At 41.3% G+C, this 24,143-nt stretch overlaps 1 protein-coding gene across 2 annotated transcripts; it reads left to right on the top strand.

Annotated features, from left to right (window-relative positions):
• The first annotated feature begins 1,097 nt into the window (after window positions 1–1,097).
• On the top strand, window positions 1,098–23,608 carry LOC102906602 (uncharacterized). Of its 2 annotated transcripts, none has more exons than XM_042278972.2 (4): window positions 1,098–1,469; window positions 19,308–19,434; window positions 19,632–19,692; window positions 20,823–23,608. In XM_042278972.2, the coding sequence occupies exons 1-4, from the start codon at window positions 1,467–1,469 to the stop codon at window positions 21,139–21,141; spliced, it is 510 nt and encodes a 169-aa protein (XP_042134906.2). In that variant the 5' UTR covers window positions 1,098–1,466; the 3' UTR covers window positions 21,142–23,608. The 2 variants fall into 2 exon arrangements, with proteins under 2 accessions (XP_042134906.2, XP_042134900.2); XM_042278966.2 differs by having other exon boundaries at window positions 1,103–1,469; window positions 20,834–23,608.
• The last annotated feature ends 535 nt before the right edge of the window (window positions 23,609–24,143 follow it).

Raw genomic sequence — 24,143 nt, 5'->3', positions numbered from 1 at the left:
GTTCTTTCAGCCTCCACAGTTGGAATCTTAGCATAAAACAAAATGTGTGAACAGCTCAATTTACAAACTAGTTAAAATGTTTCTAAATTAGAAAAAGTTCAAGAAAAATTGATATTGATATTATAGAATAATTGGATGGAGGAAAACAACCTAGGAATGTAAACTGTAAAATTTCTCCCACTTCTAGTTCTCTTGAAATATAAGTAAATATACAGGAAATTCCTTGGAACTCCATATTATATAGAAAATTGCCATGCTTTGAATAATGAGCCAATGATATAGAAATGTTTGCTGGAATTTGTTTTAAAATATTCAGTAGATTATTTATTAAGCTGTTTGTAGATAGTGTTCTAAGCCAGCTGGAACTTTTTAATGAGATCCTGTAACAAACAAAAAGCAAAATTCTGTTCAACTGTATTTGTGAGTGTGTGTGTGTGTGTGTGTGTGTGTGTGTGTTATAAGACATGTCTTACTATCATACTCACTATGTAGACCAATTTGTCTCAAATTCAAGGAAATCTGCCTGGCTCTGCTACCTACTGTTCTTGGCTACATTCATTTCTGAGAATTTGACAAGGTCTAGTGGTGACACCTGAAATGACTTACAGAGATATCGTCCTGAATCTGCTGTGCTCTTCGTAATTTAATTTTGTTCTTCTTTCACTCGTGCTTGTGTGTATGTGTGTGTGTGTGTGTGTGTCCATGTGTGTGCCCGTGTGTGTGTGCCCGTGTGTGTGTGCCCGTGTGTGTGTGTGTGTGTGTGTCTATATAGCACAAGTTTTCCTCAAACTGCCAGTGGTCTTCCTGCCTCTGTACTCCCATTTATGGCTCAAGCGGGCTCTCCTAAAATTATTTAGTGAGACTTGAGAATAGTCAGACAAAAACAGCAGTTCTGTGAAAGGATGAAAGACTCAGAGACACAGCCTCATGCTGTGTTGCTGCAAAGTAGGTATTTATTTATACGGACCTTCTCTACCTGGGACTGTGGTAATCCGTCCCAGCCACTGTGGACTTTGTTTATAATGTTCTAGAGATACCTTGTGTTACTCTTGTGCAATATTGTCAGATTAGCCTCCTTCTGAAATTGTATACTTCCTTTTAAAACTGAACCCATCGGTTTACATAAACTAGAGACTTGCTGTGGAATTTGGTGCAAATCTCCAGCATTTATGGATAGGTTTGTGCTAAAGGTGGACTCTAGGGCAGGAATCCACGGAACTGCCTCCCTCAGCTCACCCGATCCTGTCACTCAGCCCTCACTAGCCAATCAGGGCTTCGAGCAGATCTGCCAATCAGAGGGAAGGGTTCTTCCTCCCGACGCTAGGGTTCCCGCTTAGCTCTTCTGCTGAGGAAATCGGAAGTTGGCTCATGTGTTGTTTCTTGGGTTCTGCTGAGGCTAGAGCTCTCTGCACCCGCGACACGGTGATCAAGGGCTTCTGTTCCCATAGTGGGAGGAGTGGCCGGCCATGGTGAGTGAGAGGATGCTTTCTGCAGACTGGGAGGAGTGGCCAGCTGAGCCGTGGGAACCGGGTGTTGGGTCCTCCCGAGTATGAGTGGGAGCAAACAGCCAGACGCCGAGTTTGGTGTGGTCCTGCCTGGTCCTGTGTGTCCTGCGAGTCCCACGTGTTCCTTCTCGGTCCTGCGTGTCGCGCCTGATTCTTCCTGATCCTGTGTGTTCTACATGGTCCTTGCAACCCCGAGGGCTGGCGCAGAAGCCTCTGAATAACTTAACTCCGTGGGCTGTGTTTGTGCAGAGCATTGGGAACAAGACTTAGAAATATCCTTGTTGTTGATGTCACTGTGAAATGCTGGCTCCTGTAGTCCCTGTATTGTCACCTTGGAAGGCAGATTTGCCAAACACGGAGAGCCCTGCTCTCTAGTATCTTTCAGAAGTTCTGCACTTTCAACATTTAACATTTAGGTTTAGTATCTGTCTGCAGTTGATTTTGTGAAGCTTGTAAAGGCCATCTCCTGTGTAGAGTAGGACTCCACTGCTAAACTGTGATGTAGAAGAGTAGAATTGATGGTAATAGAATTGATGGTAAAATGATTTACCCATTTTTAGGAGACATTAAGTCACAAAGTAGAATTAAGCTAAGGGAGGGCTGTCTCTCAGATATCCCTAAGATATGTAGTATGCTAACCGTGCCTTTGAGAGATTAGTATAAGATGTAAATGCTTGTTCCCCAGAATTAACCAGCCATTAAGCAACATTCCCATAACAAAGGAGAAAACGCTAATTTACAACCAGCCAAAAGGGTCCCCCCATTCCCTGCGCCCTGTCAAAGAACAGGCCTCTAACAGGATGCTCACAGGATCACAACCAACATTAAGTCCTGATGTGCCTTCAAGAATATTTTAACTCTAGAACAGCTACATCTCCAGTCTCTTTGAAAAGTGGTTTTGAGTCAAGGTCTCTGATGTAGATTGAGGTGGACTTGAATACTGTCTGTATCCCCACAGGGCATTTCCCTTGCTATTGTCCTGACTAAGCACCAGGAATACTTGTATTGCAGATCTGTAGCACCACAGAGTTCTAAAGTAACCACTTTGAGTCACATGGTGGACTGTCCATTGCAGTAACGGGAAAGGATTTGTGTGTGGATCTTGGCATCTCCCTTAAGACCAGAAGAGGAGAAACAGTGTCCTGTGTACACTGCACGGGGAAACAGGCTAGGCAATAGCTAGATCATGGGCTGGAGTTTAAGGCAGTGAGCTGCAGAGGTCTCCATCATAAAAAAGGACCTGCTGGGCAGGGGGAGTGACTTCCTGTGTAATTTAACTCCTGGTATTATTCCTTCCATGTGAATGAAGATAGGCAGAATTGGTGGGTGTACAATTTAGCGAGGGTAACTTGAAGTACTGAGTCTTCAGTTTCCAGTTAGGGAACTCTCCTGTGCAGATATGTGCAATCCTGGTTGACACAGTTAAGTCAGCTCAGAGGTTTGATACACAGGCCATTGGCTTTAACTCCATGTGTCAGCTTCTAGCACCCAGCAGCTGACACTTTACATGGGCAAGTCATGCAGTGTCTTATGAATGGCATTCTCTCTAGCAGGGAAGTGCCTACTCTGTTGCAAAGTCAGTACTGCTAAGTGTTCTTCCAGTTATTTCTATCATTTTAAAAAGTCAATTAGTGGTATCATTTTTTAAATTTCACTTTCTTTAAATGTATTATAGCTCTAATTTGTTTTCCAATGTTTCCTAGCCATTAAGAATTTCTTTCCAATTTCTCTTAGGTGCTATTTATTTATTTATTTATGTGCCTTTATAGAGCAATGGTTCTTAACATGATGGGTAGAGGCTCCCTTTAACAGGAGTGGACTAAACCATTGGAATACACATATATTTTTATTACAATTCATAACAGTAGCCAAGTTTTAGTTATGAAGTAGCAGTGAAAATAATTTTATAGTTGGGGTCACCACCTCATAAGAGCCTGTATTAAAGTATGACAGCATTAGGAAGGTTGAGATCCACTGGTTTAGACCAATGTCCCCTGTAGCTCAGGCTTGCCTCACACTATATAAATGAGAATTGCTTTGAACTCCACATCCTGCCTCTGCTGCTCAGCACTGGAATACAGTCCTGCAAATCCTTCCAGGCTGGGCCTTGACTGGTCAGTGAGATGGAAAATAGACCAGTGAATGAGTACCCTCAACCTCTCTAGATTTCACTGTGAAATTACAGATGAAGTGGGACCTGTGTAAGAGTTGAGTTCACTGACCCACTGTAAAGCAGGTGTAGTCACAGCACGGAAAGGGATGGCAAGAAGAGGTTGAAAGCTTTCCCCTGTGACAGTTGACAGACAGCAGCAATGAGTAGTGAGGTCATTGATTTTAGACATTCCACAAATGTCCTGACTGGTCATTTCTCTGTTCCACAGACCAGACAATCAAGAATCTGGATAAAGAACTGAATTTTTGTGAAACAAAATTACATTAGTTACACCAGTTCAACCTAAATAGAAGAACTGGATAAAATGGTGTGGCCCTGCCTAATGTGACTCTTTTCCAGGTTTAAGATGTACAGCCTGGGAGAATTGCATGAGTAGTACTTAGTGTGCTCTAGTACACATCCCTAGTCTCTGGAGCACATGGCCAGAAAGCCTGTTTCAACTTCCCAATATAATTATTGGAATTATAATTACCTAATTTCCACTATCTCTTTCCTGGCTCCAAGCCCTCCCATAGATCCTTCATTGTGTTCTAATCCATGACCTGTTTCAGCTTCCACAACAGTTACTGTTTGAATGTGACCTTTGTTTGGCTTCAGGACCTCCCAGCTCTGAAGCAAAGGGTTGGCTTCACTGGGCATTGAGTGTGTAATGGAATGTGCATGCAAAGGACCCAGTGCCTTGAAAGAGGAATAGGAAGTGCTCTAGAGAATGGAATATTCTCTAAACTACAAGTTTCTCAGACTAGATACCTGTGCAACCCTAGTGTGGAAGGGCAGAGCTGGGAAGGCTTGTGCTGTTTGAGTCATTGGCTCTCTGCTCACCCAGTAGGGTAAGTGCTAATGTCCTGAGGTCCAACTGGGTGGTCCTAACTAATGCAGAGCTTTGGGAAGACTTAGCCATCAGTAGCACCAGTGGGAGGTAACTTCCAAGTTCTCTTTGGGATTCTCCTCTGCTTCTGCTATAGGGAGCTCTAAGGAATACCATAGCTATGCCATGGTTAGTGTGGGGTCCGCTGTCCAGGAAGAGCAGGTTGGCTGAGCTGTCAGCGTCTGAACTGCTGGGACTGGGATAGACCATGAGCCAGACTGTGTTTCTGTTGGTCCCTGTAGTAACCTGGGCAGTGGCCCTTGGCCTCTGATCCTTACTGAGTATGGATTCCCTGGGGATGAGAAAGCTCTGCCACCCTGGCATGGGAGGCTATGGTGCTTGTAATATAACTGTCCAGTGTGCACACACAGGCTTTGCTTCTGTGACAGTGGGAGTCTGGGAAGACAGATTGGAAAACTGAAGGTCTGGTTTCTGCAAGTTCTGGATGTTACTTTTCCCTTTCAGGTTTGTCTTATAAATGTTACAGACAGTTTAGAAAATGGTAGAAAGGGGGTGATGGGGATCATCCTTCAGCAATACATGATTAGAATGCTTTTAGCTTTCTGCTACTGCCGGCCACTGTGATGTGATTCAGTGAAGGTCAGTTCCAGGGGACAAAAGGGCGTTCTGAGCTGCAGAAGTATCTCAGGTTGCATGGTTTTGGGCAGGTGGATAGGGCAGATGCCACATCTTGTGACATAATCTATGTGGTTGGAATCAGACATTAAATTATTCTTCTACAGTGTTTTCTGTGTGGGCATCACTGGGGCTGGGTTTGCCTGAAAACACAAGGGAGCATGAAGGCTGCAGAGCTATAGCAGGGTCTGCAGGAGATCACCTCCCTTTGCAGAGAGAGCTCTAGAACATGGGGCCTCTCTTAGAGAAATATCAGTAGCTAGAACGTCAGAAACAACAGTTTAAGGGTCACTTTGAGTTGAAAGTCGTGAAATCTGTGTTTATTTAATTTCTATACACATAGAGTCATAGGCAGCTGTCTGCCTTTCATCTTGCCTTAAACCATTGGACTATAGGCATGCACTGTTGCAACTGGCTTTATAATGCAGAAGTAAAGGGGTAGTTGCAAGATGAGTACTGTATCTGTTAACCCACTTTCTTAGTCCTGATGTCTACTAAGAAGAGTTTTTGGAGTGATCTTTTGGATAGTGTAGTCTTGTGAGGGAGAGCCACACTTAAGAATTGACACAAAGCCATGTTTACAGTTTGTTGACTTTGTAAATTCCATTTCAATGGGTCCTTAGGGAATCTCTCTCTCTGTCTCTCTGTCTCTGTCTCTGTCTCTGTCTCTCTCTCCTTCTCTCTGCCTTTCTGTCTCTCTGTCTTCCCCTTTCCTTCTCTTTGGTAAAAAAGATCATCAGTCAGTTCCTGAGGTGGCTTGGGTAGGATTCTGATTTAATGAAGTAAAAACATGGTCAGAAGGGTTCTGCACTGTGCCTTGCTCTACATGGAGTTCATAATCCTGTCCTGGAGATTCTCAGCAAATTGCTGCTTACATCTGGGAAAGGAGCAAGTCCATACTCCTATGTTTTATGTACTTTGTCTTCAAACATGGCTCATTGGTATTTGAGATATCATTAAAAAAAGGAATAGTGTCACTGTCTACACAGGCAGTCTACACAGCAAATTTTATTAATTTTGTGTGATGGCTAATATTGATTTTCAACTTGATCTAGAATCAGTCAAGGGACACTCTTCCAGTCACACCTCTGAGGGCTTATCTAGATGATGTTATTCTCTGAACTGTGCTTATGAGAGATTATCTTGTATATTAAGTTCATTGAGATGAGAAGACTCTTCTGCCTTCTAGAAATGATAGCACCATTCCATTCCATGGATTTGGTACTAAATTATGTAATAATGACCACTATTTATCACCATCTGCTTCTTGACTATGGATACAGTGTGATCAATCACCATTACCTGGCACCACGGTTACTTCTTATAAACCTTTTTATTGACTTTTAAAATTTTACCTTTTGAGTGTCCACATGTTTATACCATAACATTCAGTAAAGTGGAATAAGTCGCCATGCCAGTCATGGTGTCCCAACCCTGTGATCACAAAACTTCGGAGGCAGAGGCTGGAGTTTGAGGGTTTCAACAACATCCAAGGACTGAGTGTACAATGGGTTATGGAGACAGGCCCCCAGGAAAGTCTAAGGTAGGCTCAGGAAACTGTCACTTGTTGTCCCCTACAGACCAGAACAAGCCTGTGAGCCTCTGTGTAATCTCACTCCTGATGCTGGGAATAGGAGCACTTCCCAGGCTCCATCAGTGCACCATCTCCAGGTCAGGACTAGATGGCCCAGACAGTAGAGACTCCAGGGAGCTGATACTGGGACTCAGAGAACTGAAGCACCTCCAGTGCCCTGGGAACACTCAGGTCCTTTCCTGTCTCCTCCTGTCCTTTCCCATCTCCTTCATGTCTCCTCCTGTCTGCTGTGTTTATTCTTTACCCCTTTAGGTCCCCTCAAATTCAGTAAGCTGTCAGGTAAAAGTAGAATCCACATACAGTAGACCGAAGGACTAGATACTACCTTTGCTTGATATCTCGGCAGAGCCCAGACAGTTTGGTAATTTGCTGGGATTCTTCTGCCTCGGTATCTTACCTGCCAATCCAAGACTGAAGGGCTCATGAAGAGCCAATGACACTGTAACAGATATGAAACACCTGCGGAGAGGCCCTGAGAGGTCAGTGAGTACAGTGGACACCTGAAGGGGTGGTAGGTTCTTGGACTGTAGGATGACCAAGGAGAGCTGCAGTTGTGGAGTAGAACTGGAGTGGTAGGCAAGCTGCGTGTGCTAGGGATGGCAGAGCCTGAAACATGGAGCTTCTGCAGTCTCTGAGAGCCCAGGATATCATTAGAGTCTCAGAACCTATGGGATTTAATCTATCATTCTGTTCAAGCAGAGAACCTTACTAATACTGTTTTGTTTCGTTTTCTCTTGCCCAGAGGAAGATGTTGTAGATAACAGTAGTACTCATAAAGCACTTGTTCCATTTCTCTCTAGGTATTCAACTTACTGTGTAACGAGGACTATTGGGGTCTAGCCTCCTCTATTCGTCTTCTTCCCAGAGTTTCTAGAAGAGACACTATGCCAGAATAATCTGAGGGAAAGGAATCTAAGTACACCGAGCTCTTTTGTCCATCCACTTTATTTTTCTGAGACAAAATTTGCCAGTTCTCTTGGGGAACTGGTCCACAACCTTAGAAGCAATAACTCTTTTATAGTACAGTAAAAAGCTTTCAAGGTCCCCATAAGAGCAGTGATAGCTTCTTTTGCATCCCAAAAGGGGAGTGAATAAAGGAGGTGGATCAAATAAGGCCTGGAATGAGTCAGAAAGGGAATTTATGTGTTCAAAATATATTCTTTTTCATTTTTTTATTTTATAATTTAATTTAATTTTACATATCAGACATGGATTCACCTGTCCTCCCCCCTCCCACCCCTCACCCCCACTTTCCCCCAGCCCACCCCCCATTCCCATCTCCTCCAGGGCAAAGACTCCCCTGGGGATTCAGCTCAAAATATATTCTTCTAAGTGGTTAGGTGAAACGTTACAAGTTTATCATAAATGTGCTCAGACTGCAATCTTACATGTGATTAGGTAAAAGAGCCTACGAATCACTAAAATATAATTGCTTTTCTTTTTCTATGTTGCCATTTTCTGGCAGGGTGCGCATGGGGGCGGGGGAGTATTAGACAGCTAGGTTACTTGCATCACAGTTTGAAGCACCTGTTAGGAACAAAGCCATTTGTTCTAAGTCAGTTGTTCTAGGGTGCTACTTGGGCCCTGAAAGAAAGGGAGTTCTGAGCTTAAGTTGCACAAGAAGCCAAGCTACCCTACCTAACATCCTGGCCTAGGCAGTATCTCCATATGGGTGTGTTTACCTTAATTCAGGAGCCTAGCCGGTGCTTTGTCTGGAGCTGGCCCTGGATTTGGATGCTCCCTGAAGGAGATAATCGCAGAAGGCAGGCATCTAATCCTAATGCTAAAAAGGAGCAGAAAGCCTGGAGGCAGTAAACATTGCCTGCCTGACTATATCCAAATACCTTAATTGTACAAGCCTAAGAAATGATCAATCCATGCTGTTTAGAAGTTCTTGGGGGAAGCTATGAGAGTGCACATGAAATTCATAGCAGAAAACAGCAGATATATTAAAAACCAAGTAACACCAAATACTCCTTCAGACTTGAGTTTCTCTGGAAAAATTCCTTGATTCTTCTAGGTAATAGTTTTACCATAGTCAGCTGATTTCCTGATTCATATTCCTGTGACTCGTAGCAACTGTGAAGACTACACTTCATATTGTTGTTAATTGTCAAGAGATTGAAAAGAATTTCAGGAAAAAAACTCTAAAGCAATGGAACCATAATCCAGCCTTCTGATGGAAGAAAGACCTATCTTGTCTGTGATGTGATTCCTGATTTTCTCTCCTGGTTGTCTAAAGTCCCTGTGGCAACCAGGTAAAAAGTACCTGAGTTCATCAGACCTCAGTGTGAAGCCATAAAACAGACATTTCATTTTGTGTCCTAAAATCTCTCTTTAATTGTTAATATTCTGGGCATCCTTCAACCTGGTGGAGAGGTGAATCACTCTCCTCCACATTGTGTGCAAGCTAGTCACATGGTGTCCAGGAGGAAGAAGAGGAAGTGCCTGTAAAGTGCAGGAATATAGCAAGGTCAGCTATTTGAGCCAGGGGCAAATGCTGTTGTAATGGAAATCTGCAGATCTAGAAAAGGTCTGTGTCTTGGTTGGAAGGCAGGGCCAGGAACCACTCACTGTACAGAGTCTTTAAGCACACTGTTATCCTAAGGAAGGTGCTCTTGTCACTCAGGCCTCACTAGCCAATCAGGCCCTCCAGTCTGACCTGCCAGTCAGAGAAGAGTGGTGGGGGTGGGGCTTTCCAGGAGACAAGTCTACTTGCCAATTGGAGCTAGGTGGTTATCAGTCTCAAGGCCATGGTGTCTTTAGTCAGTAATGTTCTTGAGATATCCTGTGTTCTCCTTATGCAGCACTGTGTGAAATGCCTCTTCCTGAGTTTGCCCCATCATATGATAGTTTCTGTTGACTTCATAGAAGTCTTTCATTTTCTTCCATTTCCCCACGGGAAGCAGTATACAAGATGCTATTCTTCTTGAGAAGTTTACTTGGCATGAGGCGTAGCTCGTGCAAGACCTCCCCACCTCAGCCTTTATTTTTTCTGCCTTCTACTTTTCCTACCCTTCTCAACCCTGATACCTTCACCCCAGGACCCTGTCACTGAAGAATGACCTGCTGTTTCATGTTAGTGGTGAACTTAAGGAATAAATGTGGAATTATCTTTGCTGTGTGAGTTTCCCATCTGCCTAAGTGGCTAGACTTGCAATCTCCTGATCCTATTTAAATGTTCAAAGTGTAACTGGAGCCTGAACCTAAAAGCAACTTAAGGATGACAGAACATGTGGAATGCAAAATCTGTTCCAGGCTGGCTCCTCTTTGAGCATAAGCCAGAGATGGATGCATGCTATCATTAAAGAAAGTTTTCTTTATTAATCCCAAGTGTGTGGAGTGATTTCTCCTTTGGAAGGAGTATTCATTCTTGAACAGCTGCACCTTCAACTATTTAGAAAAATGTTTCTGAGACAAACTCCCCTATGTTGATTCAAGGGGCCTTGATCCCAGTATATTGGTCCCCAGGAAAATGACTTTGGTGTCTATGATTAAACATTATAAATTCTTAAATTAAAGGACTCTAGCACCTCAGAGTTTTAAAATTACCCATTTGTGTCATGTAGTTGACTATTCATTGAAGTCACAGGAAAAGGATTTGCATGTGGAGCATGACTTCTGCCTTCAGACCAGAATAGGAGGAATAGTTTAATGTGTGCCCTTCAGAGAGAAACAGTAGGCAACCAGCTGCTGGAGTCACTATTATGAAGAAGGACTTGACTGTAGTTTTCCAGCATGTTTTAATCCCTGTCATGTGAATGAACACAGACCAGATTGGTGGGTGTACAATTTGAGACAGTTAGTTTGAGCCAATGAATATTGAATTTCTAATTAGACAACTCTCTTTTGCAGATATGTTCAGTCCTGCTTGACAGAGTTAAGTCAGCTGAGAGGATTGAGAAATAGACCATTGGCTGTAACTCTATGTGTCAGGTTACAGATCTCAGCAGCCAGCATGTGCATGTGGGCAAGAGCAATCAGTGTTTTATTAATTGCATTTCCTCAACTAGTGAAGGTCCTACTCTTTCCTAATGTAGTTAAGTTTTTTTTATCTTCAAAATAAATTACTTTTGTCATTCTAAAAAGAATTATTGTTATTATTTTTTAAATTTCATTTTCTTTAAATACATTTCGTTAAAGTGTGACACCTCTGGCAGCCTAGGTGCAGGGGGGCGGGCTTTGGACCTGCCCCAATGGAATGGACCAAGCTCTGCTGACTCTCCATGGGAGACCTTGACATGGAGGAGGTGGGAATTGGGGGCTGGTTGGGGGGGATACTGGGGGTGTGAGAGGAGGGAGGAGGGGTATCTGTGGTTGTTATGTAAAATGAATAAAAATTTCTTAATAAAAATTAAAAATGCATTTCTTCTGTAATCCCCATTTGTTTCTGTTTTCCAATGTTTTTTGGTCATTTATAGTTTCATTCCTTTTCTCTCAAGTGCTGTTGATTTTTTATTTCTGTTTAGAGCAATGTTTCTGTAGGCTTGTCTCATGCTATAAGCATTGTTGAGCATTGTTTTGAAAACCTAATCCTTCCTCTGTTGCCTGGTGCTGGGAAGAGTCCTTCAGTTCCTTCTAGTTGGGTCCTGACTGGTCAGTGAGAAGGAAACATAGACCAGTGAATCAGTGTCCTCCAATCTCTCTGGCTTTTATTGGGGACATAGAAATGAAGAGGGACCTGGGCAAGAAAGGACTTTCATGACCAACTTTGAAACTGGTGTAGTGACAGTGTATAAAGGGAGGGGTAGGAAGGAGGGTGAAACATTTCCTGGTTTGGCAGTAGTTGAGATTAGCAATGTGGTAGGTAATCAATTTCAGATGCTCCAGTAATGTCCTGACTTGCATTTTTTGGGGTCCACAGTCCAGGGCAATCAAGAATCTGGATAAAGGACTGACCTTACCATGAAACCAAATTACTGTAGTTACACTAGTTCAACCAATATAGGAGATCTGGGTAAAATAATGTGGCCTTGCCTATTGGGACTATTATTTTCCTGGTTTAAGGTGTTAAGCCTGAGGGAGAAGGCAGGAGTAATCCTTGGTGTGCTCTCTTACAAATCTGCAGCACATGGCCCTAAATCCTGCTTCAACTTTTCTAAATAGTTCTTTGAGAGTATAACTACATCATGTCCAGTCTCTTTAATGCCTGCAAGCCCTACCATTGTCCCTCATTGTTTTCTAATTTCTGGCCTGTTTTTGCTTTAAAAATAGTTAAATAATAGAAACACTTTCTTTTTGAATGTGACCTGTGTTTGGCTGTAGGAGTTCCCAGCTAAGAAGCAAAGGGTTGGCTGCATTGTACATTGAGTAATGGCTTGTTCACACAAAACACTCCATGCCTTGGAAGAGAAACAGGAAGTTGTCTGGGAGACTGGAAGAATTTCTACTAAAATACTAGGGGCCTGTCTCCTGGGGTGGAACTGCAGAACAGGGAAGGCCCGTGCTGTCTGAGTCACTGGACCTCTGATCACCCAGTAGAGCGGGTGCTAATGTCCTGAGGCCCAGCTGGGTGGCCTAGGCTAATGTGGGACCCTAGGAAGGTTTAGTAATTTGGAATACCAATAGAAGGCAGCTCTAGAGAGCTGCAAGGGAGACCAGAAGCCATGCCATGGTGAGTGTGGGGTCACTGTCTTCACTGTCGCAGAGCAGCAGCAGTTATAATGAGCTACAGAGGTTTCTCAGTTGTGTGTGGTTTTGGGTGGGTGGATAGGGCAGATTCCACATCTTGTGACATAATCCATGTGGCAGGAAATTGACATTTAATTATTCTCTTACAGTGTTTTCTGTGTGGGCATCCGGCCCCTCAAACAGACACAGCTTCACAACTGTCTCCCATATGCAGAGGGTATAGTCTGGTCCCATGCAGGTTCCACAGCTGTCCGTCTAAAGTTCATGGGTTCCTTTGAGCTTGGTTCAGTTGTCTTTGTAGATTTCCCCATCATGATCTTGACCCCCTTGTTCATGTAATCCCTCTTCCCTCTTTTCGACTAGACTTTTCGACATGGAGCTTGGCCAGGTGCACAGTTATGGGTCTCTGCATCTGCTTCCATCAGTTACTGGATGAAGGCTCTATGGTGACAGTTACGGTATTCACCAATCTAATTACCAGGGTAGGACAGTTCAGGCACTCTTTCCACTGTTGCTAGTAGTCTAATCTGGGGTTGTCCTATGGATTCCTGGGCATTTCCCTAGCACCAGGCTTCTCCCTTAACCCATACTGTCTGTCTCCCTCTATCAAGATATTTCTTTCATTGCTCTCTTACTCCGTCCCTCCCCTAGCTCGACCATCCCATTCTCTCATGTTCTCATCCCCCATCTCCTCTCCTCTATTGACCTCCCCTCATCCTCAGTTTACTCATGGAGATCTCTGTTTCCCCTTCCCATTGTGATCTGTTCATCCATCTTAGGGTCCTCCTTGTTTCCTAGCTTCTCTGCAGCTATGCGTTGTGGTCTGTTTATCCTTTGCTTTACATCTAGTATCCACCTATGAGTGAGTACATGTTATGGTTGTCTTCCTGAGTCTGGATTACCTCACTGAGGATGATATTTTCTAGTTCCATCCATTTGCCTACAGATTTTATGATGTCATTGTTTTTACAGCTGAGTAATACTCTGGCTGGTGTTGCCTGCACATGAGCATGGGCTATCTGCCTGATTTGAGTGCTGGAACATGGCCTCATTCCTCTCTTTCTGAATGAAAATATATCCTGTGCCACTGTATGTTGCAAAGGTTTAACTTGTTTCTTGATTTTAGAATATTTTACATTCAAGAGATAATCGTGAGTACCAGAAGAGACTTTGGATATTTGAACAGTGTTGGAGCTGTTACAGACTATGAGAATCATTGAAGTTAGACTAAATGCACTTTCCTATCCTTTTTGTTGTTTTTTGTTTGTTTATTCTTGCTTTATTTATTCTTTTGTTATACAATACATCCTGACCTCAGTCTCCAATTCCTCCACTCCTCCCAGTCCCCATCTCCTTCCCACTCTCCAGATCCACTGCTCCTGTTGGTGTATCAGTCAAACACATCATTACAAGATGCAATTAAACTAGCCACAAACCTTCATATCAAGGCTGGATTAGGCAACCCAGGAGGAGGAAAAGGGTCCAAGAGTAGACAAACTGGTCAGAGACATCCTTACTCCCACAAACACATCAAGGTAAAAAAACCACAGCATGTATGCAGAGGACCTGGCTCAGACCCATGCAGGACCCATGATTGCTGCTTCTGTCTCTTTGAGTCCCTTTTGTCCCTGCCTAGTTGATTCTGTGGACATGTTCTCCTGGTGTCCTTGACACCTCTGGGTCCTACAGTCCACCCTTATTCAGGGTTCCCAGAGCTCCAGCTAATATTTGGATGAGGATCTCTGCATCTGCTCCCATCAGCTGCAGGAGTAGGCCTCTCTGATGACAATTGGACTGGGCACTAATCTATGATAATAGAATATTGTCAGATATTAATTCATTGACTTTTTTTTCTTTTTGGTCAGTTGTATTTGGTTCTACCCTAGTTCTCTGAGCCATCCAACTTCTGGTTCCTGTTCATCCAGGCAGTGTTGGGCATGGGCTCCCTCTTTGGTCTTGGGCCTAAAGTTAGTCCAGTAGTTTGTTGGTTACTACACAAACTCGGAGACACCATTGCCCCAGAATATCTTGCCGACAGGACAAGTATGGGTTGAATATTTTTGTGTCTGGGTTGGTGTCCCATTCCCACCACTGGGAACCTTACATTGTTATATAAGATGGCTAGTTCAGGCTCCATATTCTCAAATACTTGGAGTCCTCATTAAGGTCACCCTCATAGCTTCCAGAAAATTTCTACCATACTAGGTTTCCACATCACTCCCAAAAGCTCCCCTATTGCACTCACCTTTTCTTATATTCTCTCACTCTGTCCCTCCATTACTTACCTGATCTTTTCTGTTCCTGCCCCCAGTCCACCCACAAAATCTATTTATCTCCTCTTCCCAGGGAGATCCATGCATTCCCCTGCCTCTACAGCCATCCTTGTTACTTAGCCTTTCTGAGTCTGTGGATTGTACTGTGGTTATTTTTTTACTTGACAGCTAATATCCATTTATAAGTGAGTGCATATCATGTGTGTCTATGTGGTTCTGGGTTACCTTGCTCAAGACAATAAACAACTCAATAAACTAGACATCCACAAGCCAAATAATCCAATTATAAATATGGTACATATCTAAATAGAATTCTCAATAGAGGAATCTAAAATGACTGAGAAACACTTTAGGAAATGTTCAACATCCCTAGCCATCAAGGAAATGTAAATCAAAATTACTTTGGTATTTCACTTTGCACCTGTTAGAATGGCTAAGATCAATAACACAAGTGATGGCTCATGCTGGCCAGGATGCGGAACAAAGGGAACACTCCTCCACTGCTGGTGGGAGTCAAAACTTGTACAGCCATTATGGAAATCAATATGGCAGTTCCATTGATAATCGGGAATCTATCTACCTCAAAACCCAGCTTATGACTCTTGTGCATAAACCTCCCCCCCAAATTCTCCTCCACCCTGCCACAAATACACTTGCTTAACTATGTTCAAACTGGTTTTTTCATAGTTGTCTGGAATGGCTATGTCTTAAAGAGATTGTGTTGATGATTGATGTGGAGAGGCTCTTCCAGTGAGTTGGCAATATCTAAGCAAGTGGACCTGGGATGGATAGGAGAGCTGGCTGAGCACAAGACAGTGACAAAGCAAGTGAGAAGGCCAGGACACAGTGTTTGCCCGTGGTTTTAATCTTCATTTTCTATACCACAATGATGGATTGTGACCTGGCAGAATCAGCTAAATAAACTTACCTGAGATGATTTTGATTAGAGGATTTAATCACAGCAGCAGAGAAGCAAGTTAGAACAAAAAGTGGAACACCAAAAGTGATTGTATTGTTGGGAAGAGCCTGGGAATGTTGTCTTCTAGAAGAATGTAGAAGATATCAGGACTTAAATGACAAAAGTCATAGAAAGCTCACACAGAGCTCAATAGGCTGTTCTTGTAGGACAAGGAAGATGGGACTTTTGAGAGTAATGCACACAGAGGAGGTCAGGTCATAGATTTTAGTGAGAAATAGACTCCATGAAAGATTAAGCTAGACGTCATTTGTGTCTTATTTTGGCCTAAAATCTTTCTTTCTTTCTTTTTTTTTTTTTTTTTTGGTTTTTTGAGACAGGGTTTCTCTGTGTAGCTTTGTGCCTTTCCTGGAACTCACTTGGTAGCCCAGGCTGACATCGAACTCACAGAGATCCGCCTGGCTCTGCCTCCCGAGTGCTGGGATGAAAGGCGTGCGCCACCACCGCCCGGCCCTAGAATCTTCCTTATTCTGTCCTTGCCCTGAGAAATTGAGTAAGGCCAAATTAAAAAGAAATGGGCTGATTTCTTAGATGGAATATTGAATCTGTTAGATGCTTATTACTGGTGACTCATTCAGATCGACAGTGAAAAAAGGCAACAAGTTGGACAGAAATAAATGACAACAAAAGGTAGTTTCAGTCGGCAGTCATGTGCTGAAACAGAGGCAGGTATTTTCAAGGAGATCACCATTAAAGAGTAGGCCCTTTTCTACAGTGGAAGCCTATATAGGTACCCTAAGGGCATCCTCTTCTGCCTTCAATTAATGGAAGGATTAGGCAAAGTGATTCCTATCACCCAGAAGCAGCTTCATACAAAACCTGCTGCAACTGTGGTCCAAGCTTGGCAAGGTCCATCTGAATAGGAAGCAAAATTTGTGCTGGCTCTGGAAACAAGAAAGAATCAAAATCTCAGGTCATGGATTCCTGGTCTGTGGTTTCAGTTCAGCGCTCTTGCAGTCATCTATGTTTGGCAGAGTCAGAGCCCCAGTGAGGATGCTGTGAAAGTTCATTGCTTGAAACTTTGAGCATGAAGCCCAGGTTGCATTTTGAGACCACAAGACACTGAGATACATAAGCTATGAGATATTTGCCATGGAGAGCTGCATATAGGGAGTAGAAGTAGCCACAAAGAGATATATGAGAAATTTTTGGGAAAATGAGACACCTAAGCCCTTTGAAACTGAAGCTCCATGTGTCTGAGACACAAGTACAGGATTTGGTGTTTACCGTGCTGGGTTTCAGTCTTGCCTTGGTCCAGTCTTCCCTCACTATGTTCCAGGCCCTCTTTGGGAATGGTAATGGGTATTCTGTGCCAGTGTATGTTGGAAAGATATAACATGTTTTCTGATTTTACAAGATGTCAGAGTCAAGTGATCACCTTGTGTCCAAGGTGTCCAAAGAGACCTTGAACATTTGAAAGGGTAGGTGCTGTTAAAGATAATGAGGATCATTGAAGATAGACTAAATGCATTTTGATCATGAGGTGACCTAGGTCAGAATGTATTCGATTGAATGAAAACCATCCCAGATAGGATGGTGTATTTGAATACTTGTCTCTCCTTGATATCTTTGTTTAGTGTGCTTATAGAACCCTTAGTAGGAGGAGTCTTTCTGGATGAAATTCCTCATTGGAGAAGGGATTTGAGTGTCTATAGCCTCAACCCATTTTCTATGCAGCTATATCTCTAACCCCAGCAACAACCTCCACAATAAGCAAGCAACACACCACAGCCCAGACACCTTACCAGACAGCACAGTTTCTGGTGTTATCATGCCTCTAGTTACAGCTCCATCACCACCAAAGTCCATCAACACTGGAATAGGATCATCAGTGTCTCCAGGCCTCAGAGAAACAAATAGGACCATGACAATACCTTCAACACCATTAAGCACACCAGAGGATGCCATCCCATCATATGGAACTGGGACACCCACTCTTCCTGAGAAGTCAGCTTTAACTCCACTCTCATTAACACTGGCCAAAGTCACTTACACAAACAAACTTTTGCCCATGATGAGTATGGCAGTTACAAATACCTCTTCACCAACCACAGCCACTCTAAGGAGAACTGTTCATAGTATAGCCCCATCTGAGATTCAGGAAAGGACACAGCAACTGTGTCCCTAATCCCAGCACCAACGTCCTCAATGAACAAGTCACCAGACCCACACCACAGCACAGTCACACAGACATCTTCCCAGCCAGCCCAGATGGGCTCAAGCACAGGCACTGGTACAGCCCAATCACCTGAGCATTCCATAGCCCTTGTCCTTAGCTCATGTTCTTTGTGTCTGGCTGTCATGACTTCACCAAGATTATAGGTGATATCACTAAATCCCATATGATACTGTTGAAGCAATTGCTATTCAGTGCTAAGCCATTTTGTAACCTGAGTTTTTGTCAATTTTGTTGATTTTATTTTTGTTTTTGAAGAGAAGGTTTCTCTGTGTAGCCCTGGCTATCCTAAAAGTAGCTCTGTAGACCAGGCTGGCCTAAATTCAGATATCCAAAGATTTTGGCTCCTATGTCTTGTGATTAAATATGTGCCATCATGCCTGGGCTTTTTTTATATTATTATGTGATTGGCCTGGAATGTATGTTTTTGTACATGTCAAGCATACCCTGTTTTGCTTGAAATTTCAAATCTGGCAGAGTGTACTATTCTCTTTCTCAGGATGACAGTACTCATGACATTAAAGCTGTGTAAGCCTTCTGAGTCATTCAGTTGCAAGTGTGTGACATTCTTCCTACCTATTGTGTTGGTTTTCAGTTCTTTTGAATGCATATTTATCTTTTGCCAGTATGCATGGATTTGCACTACATGTGTGTCTGGTCCTCACAGCAATCAGAAGATGGTTTCACAACCCCTGAACTTGTAGTAATGGATAGATGTAAGCCCCCATGTAAGTATTGGCAATTGAGCCTACCTGTCTGCAAGACCAGCAAGAGCTCTTAAATGCTGAGTCATCTCTACTGTCCTATGTTGTTTATGATCAGCATTTACATTGCTAATCTTTGCATTTGCTCATTTGTAACTATAAACATGCATTCCCTTTTAGCAAGATCTTATTATTGTTATAGTTTAAACTGGTTTCTGGAAGATGAAAACAGAGCTGGAGTATATGCATAATTCTTTGTAGAAACTTCCATAAAAACCTGGGAGTTCTTTCTACCATTTTTGTACAATTTATTTTTATGGGGGAGTCAGGGTCTTACTAATATGTAACTGGCTATCCTGAAATTAACTGCATTGGGCAGAATGGCATCCAATTCAACTAATTTCACCTTTCTTTTGCCTCATGAGTGCTGGGATTATAGGCATGAGCCAATGCACCCAGCTTGCCCATCTTGTTTATAGTTAGTAAATGTTCATTCACTTTCTCTGATGTATACTTTGATCTGTTTGCTTGCCTCTCTTTTTATCTCTGTTAATAGGCATTTCTCCTGCAAGGCTATATCCTAGACAAAGTGTGAAGAAATGACAGAGGTGAACCTAATTGTTCATTTTTGTCCTAAAATGAATTGATGATTAGAATGTCTGTGTCATGGAATAAGTGTGGGGAGCCCCAGAATTATACAAATATATTGTCAAAGAAATACACATCACCATGCTGTCAGTATCACACTTTCTGTTGTATGGGATATTTTAGACTGCAGTGACCTATGATGATGTGCATATCGACTTCACTTGGGAGGAGTGGACTTTGCTGGATTCTTCCCAGAAGAATCTCTACAAAGATGTGATGCTGGAGATCTACAGAAACCTCACTGCTATAGGTAAGACTGAATTTTTTATCACATTTTAAAATAAGGGGACAATTGTTCTTTGGCTATTAATACTCTTCTGTAATTCTGATTGAGAAATGAGAAGAATGAGGTGAATAAATCTGGCATGGTTCTAAAATTCACTGAAGATAGTAACTTAAATTTTGCACAGTTTCCCATAATATACATTTTCTGGTACTGTATTTTAGGCTACAGTTGGGAAGATCATAATATTGAAGAACATTGTGAAAGTTCTGGAAGAAATGGAAGGTAATTTTCATGTGCTAGGTGAACAAATGAGCCTATGGAGAAATTGTAATGTGTCCCAGAAGTTTTAAACAAAAGCAACAATGTAAATAAGCACAGTTTAAAGTGTACTGATGATTGTTAAATTCTCACAAAACCAAATACCTCAATGTCAGGGAGCTGATATGTGTTTGCAAGGCATTGCTCTGAGAAAGATCACAGGGAAACAATGCCTTAAATATCCCCATTTGAATTACAGCTCCATGATAGCTCTGCTGTAGATCAGCCAATCTGTTTAATTTTATGCCAATCGGATATTGCAAAAGGAATATGTGTTGAATAGGTAATAAGTATATATCGAAAACATTCTAATAAGCAAATAGTTCAGAGTAAATGAGTGTTACTTATATACTTGTGATTTTTCTAAATTTAGGGAGAGGGTTAGTTTATGAGAGTCAAGAAAGTTGTGGTGGAGAATCATTAATCTCTATACCACATGTCTTTGAGGAAGAGAAAATCAAGCTATGTGGATGCAGTGTGGAAACTTTGTTTGTTAGTTTTCCTTTATCAGTACATAATATTTCACTCTGAATAAAAGCCATGTGAGCAGAGGGATAGATATGGACGGAAGCAATATAACTGTCTTAAAACAAAACAATTAGAAGATATGTAGTAGTCCCCACTTTGAGTAGAATTTTTTAATGTGATACAAGTTTAAAATTAATTGATTTTCCAACTTCATTGAGAATACATAAACAAAATTGCACTGCAGAAAAGCCCTATGGGTATTGGAATGTATAAAAATGTCTGTTTGTCCTGGTTCACTTTGTAAATGTAGTAATGACTCTCACTATTAGAAAATTTATGAATGTAATAAGTATGTTAAAGCTCTGAGTTCTTCCAGTTCTCTTTAAATATGTGAAGAATCTCATATAGAATAATGATGCTACAAATGTGGACCCTGTGATAAAGGCTCTTATCATTACAGATACCTTCAAAGACACAAAACATACAAAAATGAAGGGGAGCAGTATGAGTGTACACTTTTAGATCTTATTTGTCTTAAAAAATTAGACCAAATTGTAAAATTAACTCATATAGATATAAATATTCATCAGTGTACTGAATGTGATAAATCTTTTACATGTGCTAAGTATCTTTACAGGTTCAAAAAATGTCATACTGGAGAGAAACCCTGTGAATATATTCAATGTGCAAAAGCTTTTTCACAACACAGTCATCTTCAAATGCATGAAAGAACATTTTCTGGGGAGAAACCCTACAAATGTAATCATTGTGATAAAGACTTTGCATATGCCACTAGTCTCCAACTGCATGAAAGAACACATACTGGAGAGAAACCCTACAAATGTAATCAGTGTGATAAAGACTTTTCACGACACAGTGATCTCCAAATACATAAAAGAACACATTCTGGAGAGAAAGCCCACAAATGTAATCAATGTGATATAGCCTTTGCAAGTCACAGTCAACTCCAAATACATGAAAGAACACATACTGGAGAGAAACCCTACACATGTAATCAATGTGATAAAGGTTTTTCACAATATGGTAATCTTCAAATTCATGAAAGAACACATTCTGGAGAGAAACCCTATGAATGTAATCAATGTGGTAAAGCTTTTACAAGTGCCAGTAGTCTCCGAACACATGAAAGAACACATACTGGAGAGAAACCCTACAAATGTAATCGGTGTGATAAATCCTTTTCACAACACTGTCATCTCCAAACACATGGAAGAACACATACTGGAGAGAAACCCTACAAATGTAATCAATGTGATAAAGACTTTTCACGACGCAGTCAACTTCAAATACATGAAAGAACACATACTGGAGAGAAACCCTACAAATGTAATCATTGTGATAAAGACTTTGCATATGCCACTAGTCTCCAGCTACATGAAAGAACACATACTGGAGAGAAACCCTACAAATGTAATCAATGTGATAAAGACTTTTCACGACACAGTGATCTCCAAATACATAAAAGAACACATACTGGAGAGAAACCCTACAAATGTAATCAATGTGATAAAGCCTTTTCTGGACACAGTAATCTTCAGATTCATAAAAGAATACATTCTGGAGAGAAACCCTATAAATGTAATCAATGTGGTAAAGCCTTTGTATGTACCACTGATCTCCGAAGACATGAAAGTATACATTCTGGAGAGAAACCCTACAAATGTAATCAATGTGATAAAGGCTTTTCACAACACAATGCTTTCCAAATTCATAAAAGAAGACATTCTGGAGAGAAACTCTACAAATGTAACCAATGCGATAAAGACTTTTCACGACATAGTTATCTACAAATACACGAAAGAACCCATACTGGAGAGAAACCCTACAAATGTAATCAATGTGATAAAGCCTTTTCAGAACACAATGCTCTCCAAATACATAAAAGAACACATACTGGAGAGAAACCCTACAAATGTAATCAATGTGATAAAGCCTTTGCATGGACCACTAGTCTCCAAATACATAAAAGAGCACATACTGGAGAGAAACCCTACAAATGTAGTCAATGTAATAAAGCTTTTTCACAACATATTAATCTTCAAAGGCACGAAAGAATACATTCTGGAGAGAAACCATATGAATGCAATCAATGTGGTAAAGCCTTTGCAAGTGCCAGTAGTCTCCAAAGACATAAAAGAATACATACTGGAGAGAAACCCTATGAATGTAATCATTGTGGTAAAGCCTTTGCATGTGCCAATAATCTCAGAGTACATGAAAGAACACATGCTGGAGCATAACCCTATAAATGCAATCATTGTTTTAAAGACTTGTCATGACACATAATGGACAGAAACCTTACAAGTGTAATCAATGTGGTTTAAGCCTTTGCATGTGACAGTACTCTCTAAATACATAAAAGAACACAATCTGGAAAGTAACCATACAAATGTAATCAATGTGATAAATCCTTTTCATGACACAGTAATCATCAAATGCATGAGAGAACACATTCTGGAGAGAAACCCTATGAATGTAATCAGTGTGGTAAAGCCTTTGCATGAATCAGCAGTCTTTGAAATCATCAGAAAAAAATAATCACACTACAGAGAAACCTAGAAAGGTAGTGAGTGTGGCAAAGTTTTGCACTTCAGGTTAGTCTTTAATACAAGAGTAAAATTTCAGTGTGTAGTTGGTATTTTAAAGTCTTTTCATTTTACAGTAGTCCTTGAGGACCTGAAAAAAACTAATACTTAAGGAAATCTGGCCATAAAGAGTTTGGTAAGATCTTTACCCAACTGACTTAAATTCAGTTACACAAGTTTATTCTGGAGAAGAAATCTGACCAGTGTCACCAATCTGTTCTAGCATTATGATGTCTCTCTTTATTTTATTTGCACCCACAAACTCATGTGATGAAAATAACTATGAATTTAAATGATGAGGTAACTCTTTTAAATTCCACAGTTCTCTTAAATTACATGAAATAACAATCCAGTTGTAAAATTTAATGGATGTGTATTAATGCCTTTTCTGTTGCTGTGATAAAACTTTATGTCTAAGTCAACTCATGAGTGAGCCCTTGGTTCTAGAGGGATACAGGATCACCATCAAAGTGGCATGGCAACAAGTGTCACACATGGCAGCTAAAGCAGGAAGCTAAGAACTCACATCTACCTGCGATATGAAGGTGAAAATGGGAACTGAAAATGGTATGTGGATGTGAACTCATGCTCAACCCCAGAGGCATCCTTCTTCCAGCAGGGCAAGCATTACCCATATCTTCCCAAATGATACTACTAACTGAGAAAGATTGATTTCTCTGACTTCAAGCTTACATGCCTGCTTTCTGTTTTATGAACCAGTTCATGATGAAGAAAAACTCTGGAAGTAAGCCTTTTGATGCTTCCACACCTGGGTTACAGGAATAAATGCTTACAAGAGAAAAACATTCTTGAGTATAAATCTAATTGTTTAAAGATTTGTTTTAATTTTAATTATATGATATCATTGTTTCTTTTTGTGGGTATGTGCATTCTGGTTTCCAGTTTAGGCCATTGGATCAAGAAGTTTAGGCCATTGGATCTTCTTTTAGCAGGAATTACAGGGAGTTGTTAAAAACCTGGCTTCATCCTGGAAACTTCTCTTAACTGTTTGGCTATGTCTATCACCCTGTAAATATTTCAAAGCTGTCATATATAATCTTGATGTCAGGAAATAGGAAATAATTCATACAACAGAAATATCCTATTCTGGTAAATGATTTGGTTAAGACTTTAGACATCACAATTATCTCCAGACTCACACAAAAAAAATCTTGTTTTATGTCTTTTTCATCATACCCTTGAAGGAAGTAATTTATTTACCATGTTGACTCAAGACAGATGGGGGAGATCATTGCATCATGGGTTTCTATTTTGCCACATTTGAGATAGATACTAAAATGTGGTATATGTGTGGCCAATCCATTTAATGAAGTTTATTTT

Source organism: Peromyscus maniculatus, chromosome 6 (assembly GCF_049852395.1).
Source record: "Peromyscus maniculatus bairdii isolate BWxNUB_F1_BW_parent chromosome 6, HU_Pman_BW_mat_3.1, whole genome shotgun sequence".
Classification (NCBI taxonomy): Eukaryota; Metazoa; Chordata; class Mammalia; order Rodentia; family Cricetidae; genus Peromyscus; species Peromyscus maniculatus.
The sequence above is the reverse complement of the archived record's forward strand: the minus strand, read 5'-3'. Positions and strand labels throughout refer to the sequence as shown.